General features: G+C 49.1%; 1 protein-coding gene across 4 annotated transcripts in view; it reads right to left on the bottom strand.

Moving 5' to 3' along the window:
• Window positions 1-24,051, bottom strand: part of ACVR1B (activin A receptor type 1B) — a 76,145-nt gene that overhangs the window by 12,434 nt on the left and 39,660 nt on the right. For all 4 annotated transcript variants that reach the window (XM_069230530.1, XM_069230532.1, XM_069230531.1 and 1 more), the window contains exons 2-6: window positions 23,702-23,941; window positions 22,166-22,411; window positions 15,117-15,347; window positions 14,137-14,304; window positions 7,626-7,782 (exon numbers count right to left, since the gene is read on the bottom strand). In XM_069230530.1, the coding sequence (XP_069086631.1) occupies window positions 7,626-7,782; window positions 14,137-14,304; window positions 15,117-15,347; window positions 22,166-22,411; window positions 23,702-23,941 (1,042 nt within the window). The remainder of the gene's footprint in view (window positions 1-7,625; window positions 7,783-14,136; window positions 14,305-15,116; window positions 15,348-22,165; window positions 22,412-23,701; window positions 23,942-24,051) is intronic.

A 24,051-nucleotide genomic window follows, 5' to 3' on the forward strand; every position in this document is an offset into this window, starting at 1 on the left:
TCTTTAAATAATCTGACAAGAATTTCCATTACTTCTAGTAAAAAAAAAAAAAACTGCTGCTTCTTAACACCCTCATCACCAGACCACCCTTTCTATATGCAGGTATTTCATCAAGTTTACAGAGATCGCAAAAATAAAGCTTATGACCTATCCATTTTTTAGAGCTCCAAGACCGATTAGCTAGTTACTGTGAGCAGAATCAGGTGATCACTAAATATGTGATCTGATGTACATTAATGTCAAAAGAATCATTACATCCAGCATTGATAAGGATTGCTCAACTCCAATGTACACTTGGGGGGCGTGGCCAGGGTCCGGAACATGGCGGACGTCTGAATAACCAGCTCCGGAGGGGCCGGCCGGAATAATCCTGGAAACCGCGCTGGTCCGGGCTGCCCACACACGGAGTGCGGGCGCCTTGCAGCGGACCGGCGGGCGAAGCGGCCGAGCCCCCGCCGTGGACTTGGGGCATGCGGCGTAACGTGCTGATCCTCCTGATGCAAGAGGAGGCTTGCGGCCCCTCCTCTCGCTTGAAGCCGCGACCTTGCGTGGCACAGCAGGCCGCGGCGAGAGTGGAAGGGAGCGGCCCGCGAGCGTCGGCGCTCGCGTTTGAAACACGCGGCCGGATCGTGGGACCCGGAGCATCCGAGGTGAATTGAGGGCCCTGGGGGGGGACCTCACTCCAGCGGGCGCTTTCCCTAGAACCAGCGGAGCGGGCACGGCCCTGATCTCACTGGGGCCAGCCCGAGGGCATTGAATCAGGCCCAAGTGGAGTACTGGGGAACCGGGACGGCGACGCGACCGGCGGACCTACTGTGGGGACCATCCGTGGAGACACAGAGGGGGTGCAGGTCCCCAGGAGTAGCCCACCCAGCGGTGAGTTTCTGTTCGTCTGCCTGATATGGGGGTACCATGGAACTGCTGGACGTCCTGGGGCACTGTTGACCCCTGAGCGAGAATACTGTGCACGAACAGGAGAACAGCCACGGGCGCAAAAGAGGCACTGGAGAGTGGGTGAGTGTCCCGTGTGGGGGGGACAGCCAGGCCACGGTCGCGGCGCATACCTGATTCCGGTTGGAGAGGAAGGGCCTGGTAGGAGGAATATGCGGAGGAGCCAGAACTGAAACAGGTGGCAATCGGTAACGGTCGGCGGCAGTAGAGCCCCCTGCCCTTGGAACTGAACCCCGGATGTGGCCGGCGAAGCGCCGGGGGCTAGGCCAGTAATGCACGTGAGCAGAAGTTAAAGCTGCGGAGACTGAAACAAGGGGGCAAATTCGGTAGTGGTTCGCACAAAAACACACAGGCCGTTTGCCGGCCCCCCCGGGGTATACCCCCTTGCCTGACCAATGCCCCCCAAGGGCCGCCACAAGAACAGAGCCATGGACCCCTTGACACCGCCTGGGGATGGTGAAACGGACTCACTGAATCAGTCACAAACCAAAGTTCAAGACACCCTAGACAAGATACTGGGGGCCATAGAGGATACAGAGTCAACATTGCAACAAGACATCAACCAAGTTGCGATTGAGGTGGGGCTCCTGAGAGCTGACCATCATAAACTGGCTGACAGAGTCAAAGAAGCGGAAACCACGTTGGCGGACATCGCACCGAGGCAGAAAGACATGGCAGCGGAGGTAACCTCGCTGGCCGGCAGAGTGGCAAGACTTGAACAACGTGCCGAAGATGCGGAGGGAAGAAAAAGGAGGAACAATGTGCGCGTGGTGGGCCTCCCTGAAGGGACAAACATGGTGGAATTCCTGGAGAAATGGCTGAGCACAGTGGTTGCACCGGGGTGCCTGACCTCTTTCAACACGGTGGAGCGGGCCCACCGAGTGCCATCGAGACCTCTTGCCCCTGGGCAGGCCACCCCGTGCTGTAATCGCTAAACTCCTGCACTACAGAGACAGGGACATCCTCCTACAGAAAGCCAGAGAGGGGCCCGTTTAAAGTAGCAAACGGGGAAGTGACACTATTCCCGGACTTCACACTAGAGGTCCAGAATAGACGAGCCTCATTTCTAGTGGTCAAAAGAGCCTTACGAGATGAGGGGATTCAGTATTAGCTCCTATATCCGGCAAGGCTAAGAGTGATTGTGGAGGGAAAGGCCACATTCTTCCAATCTCCGGAGGAGGCATGGGAATGGCTCGAGAGGCACGGGTCCCAAACGGTGCGAGCTGCGCATGAGAACTCGGGAGCGAGCAGGACCTGCCGAGTCCCGAAGGGGAAGAGGTCCAGAGATCGCCCATGGCTGGCGCCAACGCAAACGCAGAGAGAAACAGGCAGAAGGGCGGCCCTGGAGGCGGCGGCCCGGGTGGGAGGTGAGGTGTCCCCCCCCCCCCCCCCGAGAAGGATCTGAAGAAGAATCCGATGACACGATGGTGTCCTCTGCCGGGGACTCTGAGAACTTGTCACGAGCACCGAAGGTGACGCCACAAACAGCTGACGAACTCGGATAGGCCGGGCTTGTGGGGGCGCCCAGAGACATGGCACGCTGTTTGAACGAGTGGCCCCTCCGGACCTGGCTGCCGAGTACTGCAGTTATGTGTTTGAAAAAGTTGCGCTGTTGCACAGTCTATTGGGCAACCTACAGTTCCGGAGGCGCCCTGGGTATGGGGAGTTGGGGTTTGCAGTTACGAGTTAAATCGGCAACATGGGTGGAGAAATTTGATCACAGTAAAGGAATGAGCATATGGGGGGGGTCAATTAGAATCCCGGGCGCGCCAGGCCCGCTATTATCAGGCTCTAAGAGCAGAATGGCAGACAACAATTTTATAACCTGGAACGTCAGGGGGATGGGCACTTCGGCCAAAAGACATGGAATTCTTTCATTTCTAAAGAGAAGGGGGGGTGCAGGTAGCAATGTTACAAGAGACCCACCTGGCACGGGGGAGGGAGAGAAACTAAGGTGGAGGGGGCAGGTGTTTGCTACAGAATATTCAGCTTATGCGAGAGGCGTACTGATTTGGATTAGAGCCAGGGTCCCCCTGACAATTGATTCTTCTAACATAGATAAAGAGGGCAGGTTTGTGATACTGGAGGGGAAGCTACATGGGACTCCGATAGTTTTGAGTAGCATTTATGCCCCTAATCAAGACCAGGTTTCATTCATGACGGGCTTATCAAGTCACCTCACCCGCCAACGCACAGGGGGAAGTACTAATAGGAGGGGACTTCAACGCAGTATTAGATATAAACATGGACAGGTCCACCCCGCCACTTCAAGGGGCAATATCAATTAAGATAGCACAGAGCCTAGCCGAATGGCTGAGCACTTGGGGATTAGTGGATGTCTGGCCGGTGCGGCACCCGACTGTCAGGGACTACTCGTTTTACTCGGGCCTCCACCGGGTGCACACCAGAATTGACAGGGTGGTCTGCACCCCGGGGCTGGCTCGAGGTGTGACCCATTCCGAATACCTAGCCCGCACAATATCAGATCATAATCCTCTACTGCTAACATTGAGGGTATCACAGGACAGACCCCCCATCCCATCATGAAGACTGGCCCCCGCGACGTTTGAAGATCAGGCGTACAGAGAGCCGCTGCGCAGCCTCCTGACAGAACACATTGAAACTAACAAGGGATCCACCCCCTCCAGGGCCGTGGAGTGGGAGACACTCAAGGTGGTGACGAGGGGTTTCTGTCTTGGGCAGTCGGCGGGGGTAAGGCACACACTAGAGAGGGAGCTAACTGCCCTGGAGAATATCATACATGAGGGGGAACTGAAGCAGGGCCTTATAACACAAGGTGATGAAGAATATAACCGAGCACGCAGAGAACACTCCCAGGCTGAAGAACGGCTCAGATGTCATAACACGCAAAAATACCTGGCATCCCTACAATCAGAGGAGGGGAGGTCGGGTAAGCTACTGGCATGGTTGGTGCGCCCGAGCGGGGATAACGAACCCATCACAAGTGTATTAGACAGAGGGGGAAATCTTAGACTTTGCCCAGGCCTCATCAATGACGCATTCAGAGATTATTACACACACCTGTATAGGAGACCTATCAGCCTGGAAGCGGCGACATTTGACAATTATTTGTTGCAGATCCCCCTGTCGGTGCTGAGTCTTGAGGACAGGGACAATTTAAGAGGGCCGGTGACCGCGGAAGAGATAAATGATGCCATAGAGCAGCTAGCCCCTGGGAAGACCCCTGGTACGGACGGTCTTCCTATGGATTTTTACAAAAAATATAAATCCTTACCGACTCCCTGCTTGACAGAGGTGTAAGCGGAGGCAATACAGAAGGGAGAACTGCCATGCACACTGCGTGAGGCATTGGTAGTCCCACTCCCCAAGACTACCAACAGGGAAGCCTCTGTGGCCGATTTCCGTCCCATTATCGATGCCAAACAGCGACTTCAAGATCCTCAGCAAGATCTTGGCCGGCCGACTGCTTCCCCACATGTCCACACTAATACATGCTGACCAAAATGGCTTTATTCCTGGTCACAGCACCTCCCTGAACCTTAGGCGATTCTTCTCTATCTTGCACATGCCCGAAGAATTGAAACCGCCGGCGGGGATCCTGTTGGCGGTGGATTTCGAGAAGGCTTTTGACTCGATTAGATGGGACTATCTGAGGTCGGTGATGTTAAAAATGGGCCTAGGGGAGAGCTGGGTTAGGTGGGTGGACCTGTTGTACTCGTCCCCACTGGCAAGAGTGAAGACGGGCAGGACAATCTCTAGTGCATATCCAGTCTTTCCCCACTGCTGTTTGCCCTAGCGATTGATCCCCTGGCGGCCCGGTTGTGGGGAGAGGGATCGATTGGGGGCCAACTGAGCACATCGTCTCCCTGTATGCTGACGATATATTAATTTATCTTAGGGACGGTGCTGGTGGTCTCCCCTGGGCCCTGAGGGCTTTGGAGGACTTCGGGGAAGTTTCGGGACTGCGCCTTAACCGCGGCAAAACGCATGTGTTTCCCTTAACACCTGGTTATGCGCGCCCAGCAGCATTCCCGATAGACGTGAACTGGGCCCCACGGACCTTCAAGTACCTGGGTATTCAAATATTCCACGAGTTGGGAGATCTCAGAGAGGGTAATCTTGGAAAAGTGCTTCGATCCTGGAGGTCCTCGGTTGGGTTTTGGCGCTCTCTGAAATTATCAGTAATGGCCAGAGTGGCACTGTCCAAAATGATTATGCTTCCCCGACTCCTCTACTACTTTGTCAATTTACCATTGCTGATCCCCCCCGGCATGGTTCCGTGACTTGAACGTGTTGCTCAGAGAACTAATTTGGGATGATGGACGTAGACGCACCGCACTTACGACCATTTGTAGGCCGACCCATATGGGAGGACTGGGTGCCCCCGACTTTGAGGCTTATTACTTGGCATCCCAACTACAGTGGGTGTCCAGCTGGCTGGCGGGCAAAGGACACCTGGACCTGTGTACCGCCCAGGGGGTAGTGGAAACGGCATGGATTACGGCACGCATGACAGACAGGAAAATAGCCCTACCTGGAAACAATATAATGATAGGTGTCGCAATGGCATGCTGGAAGAGGTGTGCGAAAAGGGCAGGAGTGGGCCCGCCATACTCTCCGGCTTTACCGCTCTCGGCATTGGCCCTGGAGTCTGGGGGGAAGGGATTGGCAAGTCTGGGGCTTGGTCCCTGGACGAGTGCAGGGATTGAGACAGTGGGTGGGCTGTTTGAGGGGGGTGTACTGAGGGGTTTTGCTGACTTAATGGGCGTGGGTGTTCCCCGGGGTCAGTTCCTGCTCTTCGGGAGGCTGGTGCATATACTGAAAGACCACTGGTGCACGATAAACACAGAACCCACTGCCCACTGGGTGTTGCACCTCCTACTAACTTCAGGGGAGGAACCTCACTTGATAGCCAAAATATACCGGGCCCAGGTTCAGACCATATTAGATCCTTTGCATTCACTGAGGGAACGATGGGGAAACACGATCGGGCGGGACTTGTCCGACTCAGAATGGAACAAAACACTGGCTCACCCCCGGGTGATCTCACGTAACGCGCGGTTAAAATACATTCAATACAATTACCTGCACAGGACGTACCTAACACCACACCGACTATTCCGTATATACGGGGGGGGGCCCCAGGACATGCCCGAGATGTTGTGGGGGAGAAGCAGACTTTGACCATATGGTGTGGGGGTGCCCAGTACTTCAGGTTGGTTGGAAGGAAATTGTCTATCCTAGCTCAGTTATTTGGGACGGAGTTGCGCCCCACCCCAGACCTATGCTTATTGGGTCTCAGACCGGCGGCGCTAAGTGGGAAAGTAAGAGGGCGTTTTCTGGACCTAACCCTGGCCCTTTATAAAAGACTGATCTCAAAGGGCTGGAAAGCCTCAGACCACCCCTTGCTGGCTGACTGGAAAAGGGATGTTACGAAACAGTCCAGGGCTGAACTGCAGGTCCTGAAGGCCGAGGAGGCCAGAGGCATCCGACAGATCCCTATTGCCTCGGCCTGGGAAGATTTAGTGGCGAGTTGGGATGGACTATTCAAAAGTGCAGTAGTCCCCGAAGTAGGAGTAGGAGATAGCACATCTATGAGACCGACCCAGGGGGGAGGACTCCCAAGTGGTGCCCTGGGTTGTCCGAACTCGCGCATAGCTTGCACCGAGGAACGCAAAACAGAAACGAAAGAACCGCTAATTGCCACATCACCATTAGGGACGAGGAGTGGAGCGAATGGATTGCTGTCCTGATGGACGGTTAAGAAAAATACACAAGTAGGGATTAGTTTATAAAAAAAAAAAAAAAGGCGCACAAATGCTGGGAAGACTTCACACTTTAGAAAAAAATGATATGGAAGGGAACATTTAATTCAATAGAAACTGAAATTGGATTACGGAAATGTGTAATGGTAAGAAGGGGGTACGCTGTGTCTTCCGTCGTAACAGAGCAGACATTTAATTTAAAAAAATATATAAACAACCATCATAGAGCTCCTAAAAAAAAAAAAATGAAAGTCCAATAAAAAAATAGGACGCCAACATTAATCACCTGTCATTATTCTCGAAGTGATCATTGAACCTGGAAATAACACATGAACATTTCTAGGAAGTGTAATCAATACCTGCAAAACAAAAGTCTTACTCATGTGCTCACTCACATTAGCCACAGCACAGCCCCTTTTTTTTTTTTTTACAGGCAAAGTAAAAAGTACAACCACCTGGGGGCATGACCACTTTGCTGTAACAGATCCCCGTACTTTTACCCTCAATCTCACTTCTTGACACTTTCGCTCACCCTCTCAGATCTTTCTCCAGTAGGGAAATCAGATTCTACTGCTCCCAACTACTCCAGTTACTCTCTTGCGTACAGTCAAGTTAACGTTGATATTTTTTAAACCGAGTCTTATACAGGCTGTTCTATCTGACAGGAACCAACACGTCTACTGCCCACAGCATCAGGACCGGAGAGAGCAACAAAAAGAATAGACATGATTGATGACTTACTGCTGCTTAATCAAGTGGAGCAAAACCTCAATATAATAAGCAGTCTAGATCAGACTTCTGGTGGAGGGGGTGGAACAATAAATTCAGAAGACGACTACCGCCCTGATATTTGGAATTACAGCCAAATCAAGAAACTGTAAACAGGTAATGCAACAGAATTCCAAAATATGTTAAAAATGTATGTACCGTTTGGTCCCCACTCTCTGATTGGGTGCTATGTCGATGGTGTCTGTTACAGAGTCGTGACGTACAGCAAGGCCCAGGTCGGCGATGGCACACATGCCATTCTTCTTTACCAAGACATTCTTGGATTTCAAATCCCTGTGGGCGATACCTGGTTTACCTGGAAAACAAGAGCATGATGGTCAACCTTTTGTGAGCGTGAGTGGATTGCACCTTCCAGGGCACAAGCAGATCTGCTAGTGTAGCTACGCATGCTGGGCTCAGGAGCAGACTAAGGCCATAATTCTGAGTTTGGCGGGCGGCAGCCACCGCCTGCCCAACTCATACCGCCATCTGCCCGCCAGTGCAGCCCGAACACCGCCGACCCCATTAGGTGTTCACCGCAGGGCCTTAAAATTGACGCCGGCTTGATTTTGAGCTGGCGGAAATGTGGCGTGCACTGGGTGCAGCAGCACCCGTTGTGCTTTCCACTGCCCGTAATTCGGGCAGTGGAAAGCCCGATGGGGCTGTCAATGGGGGGGCCCATGCAAAGTGCATGGGAAGTGCAGGGGCCGCCGGCACCCCTTGCAGACAGTCTTTGCATGGCAGGACTACCACCATCCAAAGGCTGGCAGAAAGGGGACTCGTAATCCCAAGGGCAGCGGTGCAAGCAGTGCTGCCCTGACTGATTGAGACTGCCGAGACCGCCAGGTCATAATGTGGTGGTCCGACTGCCACTGTGAGTCTGGCGGTCTGAAGACCGCCAGACTCTGAATGAGGGCCTACATTTTTACAGTCCAGCCTGGATTCCACTGATTATCCCTTGCTCTGTTGCAACCTCATACCAGGATTCAAATCAGATGCTCCAAAGACAAGAGGCTCGGAAGCAAAGAAAATACTAACAAATGAGGTCCAGCCTTGCTTGTTACTTTGTAACATTAAAGCCTAATGGTTACAGGGTGAAGTTTGAGTTACATACTGCCCAGAAAATCTAAAAATGAAGCTGGTGGGGAACATAAATCCCAGCAGCATACCAAGCATGGAAAGCTCAACAGTAGCTTGTGAAGAACACAGAAAGAGGTCCAACCAAAAGGAGACAATGTTTACACTTTACCATTTAGGTCCTTTTTGAAGTCAGAGGAAAACAGACCACATTCGCTAAAGAGAAAGAACAGCTCACAGTGAAGCACCCAAAGCAGCAATGGCAGAGAACAGGGAAAATGGCATTACGTCATGCCCAGAGGAACAGACAAAAATCACATTACTTCTTACAGACAGCAGGGAAAAAACACCCACTAGTTTCCGGGAACAGAAAAACATTTTGCCCACTGTACACAAGACACAGCCAAAAGGAAAAAAAAAAAAAAAGAATGTATCATAAAACACTGCCTTCCAGTTAACAGGGAATTGCTGGACACACAATTTTCAGAGGTGACATACAATCGCCTCTACCTCTAAATGATGCAGAAAAATTGCACCATACAACTTTTAGAGAGGAAGGAAAACATAATCTAAGCCTTTCAGAAAACATAAACGTGTTGTTTTCTACAGAAAGGAAAAACACACCCCACAGCATCAAAGCACAAGGAACGAAAATGTTACTTACCTTGTATGGATCTGTAGTGTGTTGTGCTGTAAATTCATATGCTCTGCATACTCCTGCCATCAAGTTCTGGGGTCGGACTTTTGAACGTTAGTAATGAGATGCACTGTAACTCTACCCCTACTGGGACATGCACATGGGCATCAACTCCATGTTCAATTGTTTTCTACAAAGTGGGTGAGAGTAACAATGGAGTGGAGAGTGAGCGCAGCATGATGCTCCATGTTAAGTTAAGTAATGACAGAGTTTATTATTAAAAGAAGAGATCTGCAGGCAGAGCACAATGCTGCTGCTGAGGATGGACGTATGTGAATCTACAGCACTCCATGCTACAAACAGATTGTTACAAGTTAACATTTTCTGTTCATATCATATGTTGCTGTAGATAAACATTCTCTGCATAGACTGTAAAGCTGTATTCACACCTGCCCTCCCTTTTTCTCCCCCCCCACCAAGAGCAGTGACTAGCATGTGGATGATACAAATGTCTGAAACAAGGTCTTCAAGACTGTCTGGCCAATCACAGCCAGCTGGCCACAGAATAGTGCTTGGTAAAGGTGTGTGGGATTGATCAAGTGGCTAATTTCTTGCATGTAGACAACCCCGGAGGTAACAGGGATGGCTCTTTTAGCTTTATAGTAGCAGGTCTTGATGCAGTTGACTAGACTATCCACCTGGCAATACCAGCCTTAGAAAGAGCCTGGCCTTTGTGTGGTTTTGCAAAAGCTACAAACTGGTCAGATCTACAGAAATGCTTGGTCCTATTGATATAACAATTGAGAGCACGTTTTACAGAGTGTATGAAAGGTTCTCCGACACCTAGTGTGGCTCAGGGGGAAAACAAAAAAAACTGACAGCTCTATATTCTGGGGTCAGGTGGAAAGGGGAATCCACCTTGAAGTGGAACATTGGGTTGATTCTGAGAATGACCCTGCTCATGTGAACCTGAATAAAAGAGTCTTGGAGAGTAAGGGCCTACAGTGCAGTAATGCACCTGGCCACGAGGAAAGACACTTTCCACCCAAAAAAATTGCGACAGGCAAAAATGCCAGGCCAAAAAGGCGGACAGATGTGGATGAACGGACCACATTGTGGTTCCCTACAAGAGCAGGAGGAACTCTGATAGGGATGATGCTCTTGAGGCCTGCCATAAATTCTTTGACTACAGGGAAGCAAACGACTGAAGAGTGCTTCCTGTTGGCATATGTACAGCAATGGCAGCTAGAGGCAACTACATAGAAGTGTAGACAAAGCCTGACTTTTGTAGATGGACAAGATAACAAATGATGACCTGGACTAGCTTTAGGAAATTATTTTGAGTGGAAATGCAGTAGTGGACGAACCTTTTCCACTGTGCAGCATAGCAGGCCTGCATGGTAGGCTTATGAGACAGACAGTCTCAGTGTCTCTCTGTCTCAGTCTCTGCAGGTAAACACACTGTCGGAAATCAGGTGCTAGATTGAGCTGCTTGGGGTCGAGGTGGCTAATTTGACCTTGGTTGTGTGTGGAAGGTCCTGTCTTTTGGGGGTATCTTTTCGTGGGGGCTGATGGACATCTTGAGGAGTGTTGAGTACCAGGGTTACCTGGCCCACGAGGGGCACTAGGATGAGCATTAAAGGTTTGTTTTATGTTCCATACCACATACAGAAGCAGCGGGAAAAACAGAGTAGTCAAATGTTCCTGACCAGTTCATCCACAGTAAATTGCCTATGGACTGTACGTGGGGGAACCTAAATGGAAAGTTTGGGCACTTTGTGTTTTCAGGAGTGGCAAACAGGTCTATCTGTAGGGTGTCATGGAATTGGAAGTACTGTAGAAGGACATGCAAGTAAAGTTACCACTTGTGGACCTTCTGTGGAGTCCTGATGAGCAGGTCTGCAAGGCTGTCTACTCCTGGAAGGTACTCTTTTAGGAGATGTAATGCAGTGGCAGATAGCCCAAGGTCAGTTCTCTTGCATGAACGCTGATAGCAGTGGAGATCAATGTCACCCTGCTTCTATTGGCAATCCAGCCCAGTCATATTATCAGTCTTGATAAAGACTACTTCCCCAAATGACTTGAAGGAAGGCCTTGAAAGCGAAGAGTACGGCTATCAGCCCAAGATTGTTGGTGTGCCGTCCCTGGTGTTGTGGGTGGAGCGGTGGTGGGGGGCCCACCCCCTGCATTGTCATATGGTCACCATGCCCTTCCACCCCAAACCCAGACAGCGAGAGAAGAGTCTGAGTAGTGGAATGGGGGTCTGAGTGAGCCCTGACCTGCAACAGACTGTTGTGGTTTCACCACTGAAAAGAACTATAAGCACTGGAGTTGATCACCACTAGATCTTCCCAGACACCCTCTGCTTGTGACCATGAAGTCGAGAGGGATTCTTGAAAGAGCACATTTGGAGTCAGGCGTGGGGTCCCATGAGGATCCGGAGACCACCATCTCTAGGAGCTGCATGACAGTTCTGACTTTGATTTGATGTTTAGGCTGACACAGATGTAGGAGTTGATAGAATGCTAACACCCTCTGCTGGCTGGGGCAAGTTTTGCGTGTGACGACAAACAGTGCGGACCACAGGAAGGGCTTGACCTGCAGGGATAGTAGGTGAGATTTAGTAGCATTAGTGAATCCCAGTCTGTGAAGCAGGGGGATGAAACTTGGGTGTTAGCTAGGCGTTGTTGCCTGCCTGCACTTTACATCAGACAATCGTGAAGGTAAGGGAAACATGGATGTGCCACCTCCTTACACGAGCAGCTACAACTGCTAGGCACTTTGTGAAGACTCTTGTAGCAGTGGCAACCCCAAAGGGGAACACTTTGAATTGGTAATTATGAACAGTTCCACACAGCAGGGGTAGCACCACAGGGCAAGATGTTTGGGGATGTGAAAGTAGGCATCCTTCAGATAAGAGCGCTGCCATATAGTTGCCTTATTACAGCAGAGGAATGATATCCTCAAGAGTTGTCACGTGAAAACACTCCGACAGGCTGTATAGATTGTGGGGCTTGGGTGACTCATCATTCCTGGGGACAAAGCAGTAAAGAGAGTAGACACCCCTGCCTCAGTGGTGTGGAGCACTCTTTCTATGGCTTCCTTGCATAGTAACACCTGCACTTCTTCCTCTAAAAGGCTGAGGTGTCCTCTACGAAGGGTATAAGCATGGTGTAGAATGTTTGGAGAGGTTGTGAGAAGATCTATTTAGTAGCTGCGATGAACCACTTTATCTAGTGCTTTGATGTGATTTCCTAACAGCGAGACAGGAAATCTTGGGAATCTCCCCTAACAGGTGGTGTGTGATGGAGGTAGCCAGAGTTTGAAGGGCACCCCCTGATTTGGAGATGTTTTTTGTCCTTTATCTTTTCCAGCATCTCATCAACCTGAGGTGCAAAATAAGTGTGTCCCATCAAAGGGCATGTTCAGGAGTTGCTATTAAACCTCCGGCTTAAACCCCAAGAAATGGAGCAAGGCATGGCTCTGTGAATGTTGCTGGTATTAAACCCCCCCAGAAGGCTCTGCCCTTTGCATTGAAGGAACAACAACGTATGTTAGCGTTTGAGAAAGTCTTGCTTGCGGAAACTATATCATTGCCCCTTTTCCTGAGCTCCTCACTGAGATGCTTCACCATCTTTTGCATTCCTCCCCCTCGGATCAATGGTAGTAGGAGAGGAGCCCCATGGAAATGATGGCTATGGTGTCACTTGGTAATCATTCCTATGGCAACCCTTTTGCTGGCTACGTCCAACTTTTTGCTCTCCTCGTCAGGCGGCGGGTCGTCACATGTGGTTTAAGCAAAGGCCCGCTTACTGGCTGTATGGAGTCACCTGGGACATAGTCCCTAATGTTGAAAGGGTCCCTGGGGAAAGATTTATACCTCTCAACCCTAGGAGTTACACTAGTCTTCAGGGGTGACTTGAATGTTTTTAACGGTGGACAAGAGCATGCTCTTCAGCATGGGGAGAAATTGCACTATCCGCTCCAACTTGGAAAGCATCTCGACAAGCTATCACCCTCATAGTGGATGTGCATGTCACTTTGTGACAGATGGCTGCTTGCTGGGTAACCTCGAATTACGTCACAGTATAGTTGAAGAATGGCAGGAGTATGCATATCTACAGCAACACATCCACAAACATTAATTTCCCACCTGACCGTGGGATCAAAGAAAAACATACCCATCTTCCTCCACAGAACAAAGAAAAGGGGAAACACATGCCACGGTCTCTTTAGAATATGACAAAAATGCAACTGCAGAGAACAAGGAAATATATTTCATTGCCACAACAGAACTGGGAGAAAGCATGTCAGTGCCTCCAAACAATAGGCAAAACCACATGCGTCCCAAGCAAAAAAAATAAAAAATCCATAACTCAGAAATTACACTCTTTAACCAGTAAAACAGGACAATGACCCACCAGGATTTAAGAAATCAGCTCTGTGCATGAGCTTGGTTACAAATGATTTAGCATGAAAATTAAAATGTTTAAGTGCTAGGAACATGATCCCACTGACAAATGAAAGACCATAAGTAATTTTCAGCGAGATGGATTAAAAAAAAAAAAAAAAAAAAAAAAAAAAACTTATTTTGTCATCACTTTCTTAGTGTCAAACTAGTACCTTCATGCGAGCGTCCGCTTCCAAAACTTTGCAAAAGGTCTCGGGGCATTGAATAAGCTACACTGCCCAAGGACTTTCACCTCAGTACACAACCTTTTAACATCAGCACACAATTACTTGAGATCACTGCCTGCCCACAGCCAACCTTAACAACCATGCAAAATAATGCTGACAGTACATGGAAATCACTACAGTATGTTCCGCCAGCTTATCAGTTTCTTCTCGATTTAGAGCCCCAGGGTACAAATGCCATCACTGGATTTTTGCGTGTGCCTGATCAAAACTCAAAGATGAAAAACATCACGCAAACGCCACCCGGAGCGTGCATCTTACCTTGCGTGCCCACAATTTCCATGTGCAGGTGGGCCAAACCACTGGCTGCCGACAGAGCAAGCTTGATCATCCCCTCAATGGTCACAGAATACCTGTTCAGGTAATCGAAGAGGGAGCCATACTCGTGGTAGTCTGAGACAAGCCACAGCTGCGTCCATGTGCCATTATCTAACATCGACAGAAGAAGATGTTAGGTCACTCTCAGGAGCAATGCCTAGGTGAGCCACAAGAGTGAATAACATGGGGAGAGAAACAGCAGAAGCAAAGACTATGGGGTGCTTGATCAGAGACAGAAAGGTGAAGAGCATAGACAGTGTGTCTTTAAGTGTAGAGCTGAAACGATGAATGGCGTATGGAAGCATGAGGATTTGTGGTACAGACATTTAGTGCATAAGAGTAGAGGAGGTGGATTTAATGCAACAGACAGAAAGTGTATAAAAGTTGAAGAGGAGAGGTAAAAGCCAGACAGTGCAGTATCAAATAAAAAGAGGAGTGAATGATGCCGACAGTGAGGCACATAGGGGAATTATGTACTGTATTGTATTGTAAAGTAATTGCATTTGCGTGGTGTTTTCTGCTCCTTAAGACATGTTGAAACATTTTGTGCCGGGAAGCACGCTGCTCAGAACCCAAAGATAATGGTTAATCTAGTGAATGTTAGCTGTTATTGGTAACTGAGATTAGTCTTGTGCTCTCAAAGAAACTATTCAATTCACTTATTCTTGTTTCTTTCTGGTAGAATAAATAAACAGAAGTTAGGTGTGATATTGGGAGAAGAGGGGGAGAATCTGCGAGTTCATTAAGTCGAATAGCTGGATTAACAGATAGCTAGAGATAATTATGTATACTTAGGTTGCACAGGCATGTAATGTATACGTGGATGGAGTGCACAGTAAAACACAAACTGAAGAACTCAAAAAAATTAAGTGGAGAAAATACAGAACATCCAGCAGCACATCAGTAGTAACACACGTTGTTACCTTTATTATCTGCTGCAATAAAGCCCAGGATATTCTCGTGGCGGAGCATAACAGTCTGGTAAATTTCTGCTTCCCTGAACCAGGACCGTTCCTCGCGTGAAGAAAATATCTTGACTGCCACATCTCCTCCTCGCCACTTTCCACGCCACACCTCACCAAAACGACCTTTGCCAATAATCTCCTGAAGAACAATGGTTCGTGCTACCGTCCTCTGGACGAAGAGCGGCAAACCTGTAATGAGGAATATATTCAAAGAAGGACCCTTGAGATCAAGGCAGCGATGACTGAGAGGTGAAATAATAGGTAAGCCTGCATGAGTGTGGTGTGGATGCAGAGAAAGGAGCCTATGAGTCCAGAAAAAAATAAAAAGTGAACATGTGTGACTCAAAGTCAGAAATGAGAAATGAACATGTGCAACCCAGACGTCAAAATGTGCCCCCTAGAGGCAGATGCAAAAAGGGAGGGTGGCATGCATGACCTGGAAGCAAAATCGAACTGTACATGTGCAACTCTGAAACAGTGACTCGAAAGCAATCTGCAAAACCCATAGGAAGAACCAAAAGGGACCGTATGAACAACAAGTGGAGATCCTGTAACATTTCAGTAAAGAAGATTTCTAGCTATTAACGCCACAGATTAACTCTGCTAGACCTCAGATGAGAGGCACAGTGCAAATGGCTTAGTCTTCTGCTCAACATACTGTCTGTACTGCACTGTATAATTAGTGTGCAAATATTGCAATATTGCCCAAGAAATATTCCACCTGAAAGGTACTTCCATTACAGATCAACCTCCTCTTCTGCCAACAGAGCAGAGACTCCACAATTTTAACTTGACATTTTTCCATAATCTTCAGGTAAATCTCAGCTTCACTGGGAGTTCCTCTTGTAGCACCAGATCCTTTGCAATTCTCTGATGGCTGTTTTGCATTGATGAAAACACAGACATTACCAGCGTTTATATTCCAGACTACCTGTGAAGCTGCTCTTCATAAGCAGGCTGTGGATACACACTAACCAGTGAACAACTGCAACGTTCATTTGTGTACTCCATCCATCTTATTGTAGCTGTCTTCTTTGGTCCACAGCACCTCAATAGTAGACGAATGGCTGCTCTTCAAGCCTCTCGTACCCCAGCCTAGGCGCCCCTCTCCCAGGTATTCACTGTCTTCCATCTTGCTAAACTTTACACATATCCACAGCTACACATCCCGTTGCTTAGGTAAGGTTATTTTTACTCACTCCATTTTGAATAATCTAATGAAATGTATTTAATAAATTGTCTTTCTACAAGCCTAGTAGGGGAACAGTATGGAGTGTTTAAGTTATGAAAAATATCTTTTTATAAAACGCCTACTCAACTTGAAAACTGACACCTGTGTCTAATACCATCACCGCTGGCTACCCAACCAAGCTAAACCTACTCCCTAGTAAGTCAACTGTTGTTCAAGAAATACTGCAGTGTGTAAAATGTGTCGACCACTACATGCACATTCACTACTATTGCTAATGACTATCGTCTATAGATAGTGCATAGGCAGGCTGCAATCTCATCATTCGTCTTGTTGGAAATGACTTCTGTCATATGTGAGGAAACTGAGTGTATTATTTGGTGTGGTCGTGCGGCCTCACCGTGTAATGCACTTACCAACCCCTTGGGGTCCAGTAGGTTTCTTCTGTGAAGCCCTCCACTCAACCCTGGGAAGCAGTGGCACAGGTCAGCAAGGCTTACATCGAGGAACAAGTGCTAAGTGTAGGAAGTTGGGTGGTGGGTGGTGGGTGGTGTGTGGTGAGCACCGATGGTGTTATTACCTTATACCAGTTTTCCCCTATTAGTGAAGTGTAGGCAGTGTCTAGGAAGCCAGGGCTCTCTAGAGGTAGCTGTGGATGAGCAACCAAGACTTATCGAGGTAACGTGCAAAGCTTTTGCAATACCAGTTATAGTCACACAGCACTCTCACACATGAAAGAACCACACAGTGTTAAAATAATAAAGGGACTTTATTATGGTAACACAATACTCAGAATACTGAATAGGCAGCCCCCAAACTGGAGGTAAGTAAATACACTCTTATATAAACAATAGCAATCAGTAAAGAGCATAGAAAGCAATAGGCATTGGCAAAAACAAAAGAAAATACTGTAGTGGGGGAGGGGGTAAGACCAAACCATATACTAAGTAAGTGGAATGCGAGACACAGTCCCCCACCCAACGATGTGGAACTGTTAGAGGGGAGCTGGAGGAACTAGGAACCCAAAGAGATGAGTAGCAGATCGACCCCTAGCGACCAGGAGAGCAGAGGTAATACCTGGTTTTCCCCAAAACCAGCAAAAGGATTGTGCAAGAGCCAAACAAGACTGGAAGAACCCAAAGGTGGATTCTGGCAGAAGAGGACCTGCAAAGGAAGGTGACCCATTCCAGTTCGTGCTGGAGTATCCGGTTGCGGCAGGAGCCACTACACACCCTTCTGTGGCTCAAAAATCAGGTCAACAGGGGATGAATATGACCAGCTGTGCAGCACAGTCCCTGAAGTGATGCAGGTGATGTCTCACGTCGGTTGTCAGTTTGCAGTGGGTCAGTGGTGCAGGAAGACCACCAACAAGCCTTGGCAAATGCAAGAGAGGGAGAAGAAGAGTTGCAAAGCTGAAGATGACCAGCAAGGCCCAGGGGACTCAACCCAAGGAGGGGAGTCCGGGGTGACCCTCAGCAGTTGGGAGAGTCACAAGAGGAGGCAGCCCCCACAGGCAACCCACTGACAGCAGGCACAGCAGTCACAATGAGGCCCACTCAGCACACCTGAAGAGGAGTCCCACGTCACTGGGGCAGCAGGAAGGAGACTGTCCTTGGCAGGAAGAAGTGCTGGGGGCCTGAGCTACATGAATCCTGAAGATCCCTTAAAGGAGGAGCAAACAAGCCATAGTAGCTGCAAGAGTCACAGTGCACAGTGGTACTGTCCTGCAAGGAAAGGCAAGGGCTTACCGTCTCCCAAGTTGGAATGCTGGCAGAGAGGACCAAGGGAATCACTCCAGACCACAACCTGTGATGTAAAATCCACAAAGTTCCGGAGGGGAGCAGATCCATGCAGCCAGTTGTTGTTGCAGTTGATGCCTGCAGATGCAGGGGAGTGACTCCTTCACTCCAAGAGAGATTCCTTCTTACTTTTTGTGCAGGCTGAAGCCGGGGAAACAATGATGCAGAGAGGAGTTGTTGCTGAAATTGCAGATTGTCGGTTCCTTGAGGGTCCATTTGTAGCCCCAGTGGCCAGAAGAGGAAGTAAACGATGCAGAAGTCCTGCTGGAATCTTGCACGTCAAATCTGAGGACCCACCTACCTGACCTGGCCACTCAGATGCTCCCAGTGGCCTCTGCCCACCTTGGATTCAAGATGGCAGAATCTAAGGGCCACCTGCTGGAGCTCTGGGCACCACCCCTAGAGTGGTGATGGACAGGGGAGTGGTCACTCCCCTTTCCTTTGTCCAGTTTCGTCCCGGGGGGCTGGGAGGATGCCCTGGTTATCAGGATCACAGTGAAAACAGTCAAGGAATGCTGACAGCAGGTAGAAAGTGGGGGTAACCATGCCAAAAAGAGGGTACTTTCATACGGTAAGCATTTAAACAGCACCAAAACAATTGAAGAACAAAATCGACAACACCCAATTTATAACAAGCACTGGCAAAGCCAACAGGTCTCACCTATACAAGAGCTACTGGCAATGGGTTTTCCCATGTTGTACACCAGTGTGACTGCTGTTCAGCATGGCTAAAAGTTAGTGGTGTGGAGTGTCAAAGTGGAGTGGGGGAGCAGAGTGTAGTGGACTGAATTTGTTGGAAAGCCATAAAGTGGGGTAGGAGTAGAGTGTTGTTGAGTAGAGGGGAGTAGAGTTCAGTGGTAGAGTGTGTCAGAGTGGAGTGGGGTGGAATAGGGTGGATTGAGATAGTGGGGTGGACTGAATAGGAGTAGGGTGGGGTGGATTGATGTGAGGTGGATTGGAGTGGGGTGGATTGAAAAAGGGGTGAGGTGGATGGAATTGGGGTGGATTTGAGTGGAGTGGATTAGATTGGGGTAGGTTGTTTGGATTGGAGTGCTATGGCTGGGGTGGACTGGGCTGCTGTGGACTAGATTGAACTGGAGTGGGGTGGACTGGATTTGCTGAATTGGAGTGAGGTGGACTGGAGTAGGGTGGATAGGAGTGGGGTGGATGGAGTGGGGTGGATTGGAGTGGGGTGTACTGGATTTGAGTGGGGTGGACTAGATAGGGGAGGGGTGGACTAGATAGGGGAGGGGTAAGGCAGGCTGGATGGACTGGAGTGAGGTGGACTGGATTGGGATAGAGTGGACAGTGTGGAGTAGAGTGTGGTGGATTGGAGTGAGTGGGGCAGATTGAAATGAGGTGGGGTGGGGTGGATTGGAGTGGAATTGGGGGGATTGAACTGAGTGGGGGGGATTGGATTGGAATCAATTGGATTGGGGTGGATTGGAGTGGGGTAGACTGGCTGGATTGGACTGAAGTGTGGTGGACTGAACTGGGATGGGGTGGGCTAGATTAGGTAGAGTGGGGTGGATTGGAATAGAGTGGGTTGATTAAAGTGGGGTGGACTGAATTGAAATGGGATGGGATGGGCCAGAGGGGTGGACTGGGGTGGTGTGGATTGGCTTGTGGTGGGGTGGATTGGACTAGGGCGGATTGCATCGAGGTGAGGTGGATTGGAATGGATTGGCATGGGGTGGGTTGATTTGGGGTGGGAGGCGATCGGACTGGTGTGGGAGGTGATTGGGGTGGAGTGGATTGGGGTGGAGTGGACTGAAGTGGGGTAGATTGGCTTGGAGTGCGGTGGATTGGAGTGTGGTGGACTGCATTAGAGCTGACTGGACTGGTGTGGGGTCGACTGCTTGGAGAGGGGTGGACTGGATTGAAGTGGGGTAGATTAAGGTGGTTGATTGTACTGAAGTGTGATGAGGCGGTGTGGGTGGATTGAACTGGAGTGAGGGAGTGGAGTTGGTTTTGTTTGACTGGGGTGGGACGGAGTGGGGTGGATTGGATTGGGGTGGTGTGGATAGGACTGGAGTGGGGTGGATGGAGTGGGGTGCATTGGAGTGGGGTGAGGTGTACTGGATTGATGTAGACTGGACTGGAGTGTGGTGGACTGGAGAGCGGGGAACTGGGTTTGAGTGGGGTAGACTGGAGCGGGGTGAGATGAAGTGGGTTGGATTGGAGTGGGGCACATTGTTTTTGATTGGAGTGCAGCAGGGTGGAGTGGTGAGGGTTGGAGTGGGGCAGGTTGTTTTGGACTGAAGTGGGGCATATTGCTTTGGATTGGAGTGGGGCAGATTGTTTTGGATTGGAATGGGCAGACTGGTTTGGATTGGAATGGGCAGACTGGTTTGGATTGGAGTGGGCAGACTGGTTTGGATTGGAGTGGGCAGACTGGTTTGGATTGGAGTGGGCAGACTGGTTTGGATTGGAGTGGGCAGACTGTAGTGGGGCATATTGGGTTGGTGTGGGGTGGATTGGGTGGGTGTGCGGTGGGTTTGGGTGGGGTGAATTGCGATGGGGTGAGGTGGATTGGATTGGAGTGAGGTGGATTGTTTTGAATAGGAGTGGGCGGGTTGTTTTGAGTGGATTGGGGCGGATTCAAGTGGTGACTTTCCACCAGACAGGAACCCCCACCACCTACATGTTAGGTGCACTGCGTGGGTCCCAGGCATCTGAACCTCATACCCACTGGGGCGCTGCATTGAGACACATACCACCTTGCCATTCCTGGAGGGTCTGGACTTCCATTGGGGGTGGATTCTTAATTGAGCTTTCTCTTGTGGCTCTCTTCTGGTGGTCCTTTCTACCGCAGCCTTTTATTTATGCCTCTTATCATGCTCTCTGATCTGCTGCCTCCTCTCTCGCTCTGTCATTCGATTAACTTTGGCGGTTATCCTTTTGTCTTTATATGCTCTGTCCTGTACCACCAAACTTTTACCCAGAGAAATTTAGGAATTATTTCATATTAGTCTATCCCTTGCCACTTCCTGTCACACCATTACAATGTCAATGCAGAATGTCCCTTTATAATCTCTCGTAAAATTCTTTACATCTCCGCGGCTCTTCTTGTGTTGTACTCTCATGGTCCTATCTTGCACTGTCTCTTGTTCCCCCAGCAACTACCTCAGTGGAGTGTCTCGGTTTCACAAGTTTTTTTTTTAGGGCACCTGAATTTTTTTTTCTTCCTTGCAGCGTTGCTTTCCTGCCACGTCAGTCATTTGAAGCAGTGTATTACCTGCAGCACAATTAACTTATGCTTTTGCAGTCCTCAATTTTGTGTAGTGATTCACCATTCTATGAGTATCTTTCCAGCAGTAATTCCGAGCCTTTTGTTTATTTATTTTCTGCGAAATATCTCTCTAATCTCCAATCGGAGAACTAAGAGCACGGTCTATTGGGACCCGCTGACGACTTCCGTAACACTACCCCAAGAAGATAGGAGCAACCAGTGTGCATCCTTTTCCAGTTCACACCGTCCGCCCTTCCGCCATGTGCGAAATGCCGCCACACCATGGCCTGCATCAGGCTCGTCTGAAAGGAGCAGAGAGGAAACCTGGGGGAGGAGTGAGAGGTGTTCCTCTGGGCAGACACAGAGGTTTACCCGTACAAGTGCAGGAGGTCTCTTTGTACGAGTGCAGAGAGAGAGCGAGAGAGAGAGAGGTGGGTCCATAACTGCATGCTCTGCAGTGGGCCTGTGTGCACTTATTGGGTGGGGAAGGGGGTGTGGGGTGTTAGGTCAGCGCATGTGACCACTTGCGCACAGGGTGAGGTGCCTCTCTTTAAGTACATGATTAGCTGTGTCCTGTACAAGTGCAGAGTAAGAGGTGTGCCAATGTGAGAGAAGAAGGATTGTGTTAACAAAAACATGTTAAAGTTCGAGTCTTCTTGGTAGCAGAAGTACTTCAAAAGAAAGACATTACATGTCAACTCTACAGGGCTCATGTGTCCATGTAATACAACACACAAAAAGCAATCTGCGGGTGTCAGAGGGAATCTTGCAGAGTTGAGAAGCTTACCTGAGCCAGATCCTGAGGTGGACAGGTCGTAGACTAGGTCCTGTAAGGTTTTATCCTTAGACAGGTACATCTCGCAAGATGGATCCTCCATGTCCAGCCGCTGACGGTTGTGATACACACGCTGGTGGTGCTGGAACAGGAAAACCACCACGATCAGGATGACGCAGAGCAGAAAAACTGGCCCTGCGATGACCGCCACTAACTCCACTGGGCCCCACATAGTTGGAGTATCATTCTTCACACGGCCTGTTGTATTACAAAGGACATGTAATGCAGATATTAATGTACTTAGTCAACATTAACGCCAAGAGCACAAAAAGCGCATCAAAGTGCAAAAAAGAACACATTCCGAAATGGGCCACAAATATGAAGTCCATCTAGTGGGTTGATCGATTTTTTGGGGGGCATTTTTTTTTATTTTATTTTTTTAGGGGAAAGTTCTTGTGTAGTACATTAATAAAAGAGGGGTAAGGTTCGGTCAAACCTCAATAATGTTCACAACCACACCAGCAAAACCAATCAGTTCCAGCGAACGTGCAGATCAGTGTCTGGATGTCACGTCTCAGTATTAGGCCAGCAATCATTATGGTAGGCTAATCATGTGTGTGAAGGTTTTTGCCACCCTAAAAATGCCTAAAAGCACGGACGGGCAGACATGAAGAGTGCAAACCCAGCTAATAAGCAGGCAAGGTAGGGGCAGGTAGAGGAGCAGGTCTGTGCCCAGTTGAAACAGACTCATTGCAGTTTGTCTGTGTACTGACACCCCTCCTTCCTTGCTGCCTCTTGCCTCACTGGCATTAACAGACTCTTTCGTTAATTTTCTCTGTTGGAACCAAGAACAGTTATAAGCAAAAAAAAGTTTGTACAACTCTTAGGAGTAGCTATCCTCCTAAGTTAGCCCATCACACTTTTCATTTGTAATTAGACAGCTATCTGTGTTAACACAGAAAGCTGCACAAACTAAAGTTTCTGTTAAGTTGCCTCATGCGGAGTCTATGGCAATTTGTACTTCGCCTGTGAAAAAGCAAATACGACCCAAAGCTTGTTGAAGACCAACGGAGCCCTAAATCTCACTTCTTCGTGGCCTGTATGATTAGCACAGCCCTCCCACGTACAATATCCGAAAGTTCTGGATGTGATGCAAAGAGAACACAAAGTCAGATCCAGTATCTCTAAGTGTGCCAGATGGCTTGAATTATATTCAACCTAGAACACGACTGGACAAAATAATGTTCGCCTCCGAGCCAACTGCTATGAAGAATGCTGACTCCATTAAGACAAACAGGATTCCACCAATCACTCGACTGATATTCGACTAATACTGAATATGTGTTTTTTTTTTGTTTTGCTTTTTACACTACAGCAAACCGTGCTGGTGGGTTCAGACAATTCACATAACAGGAAGGCGCTTAAGACGTGTAAACAGAAGAGTTAAAAATAACTTTCTCTGACGAAAAGCTCTGCCCTTTCGAAGCTCGTGGCGTTTGTGGGTGGGGGTAGAGGGGGTCGCAGTAAATAAAAATAGTTCCTACTCACCACTGGGCACCACGAGGTCAATCTTGTTGCACATGTCGCTGTAGCAGCAGTGCGTGTTGCGCAGATCCCCGGAGCTCTGGCAGTAGAAGGGCTTGCCGACGGGCACGAGCTCGGTCGAGGGGATGCATATCCGCACGTGGTGCTCCACTCCCTCCACGTTCGAGATTGACACCATGCACGCGCCGTCCGTCTCGCACGTGAAGTTGTTTTTGATGCAGCTGGAGCAGAGGCAAGTTAGAGCTGCAAAGGAATTCAGAGAGGGAAGGTTACAACATGGCTCTCTGCGAGCCTCCAAGGATGAAAAATGTCAAGCACTCCTACCAAAAGCACTAGACTAAGCTCAGGTGAAA

This window comes from Pleurodeles waltl, chromosome 4_2 (assembly GCF_031143425.1).
Source record: "Pleurodeles waltl isolate 20211129_DDA chromosome 4_2, aPleWal1.hap1.20221129, whole genome shotgun sequence".
NCBI classification, from domain to species: Eukaryota; Metazoa; Chordata; class Amphibia; order Caudata; family Salamandridae; genus Pleurodeles; species Pleurodeles waltl.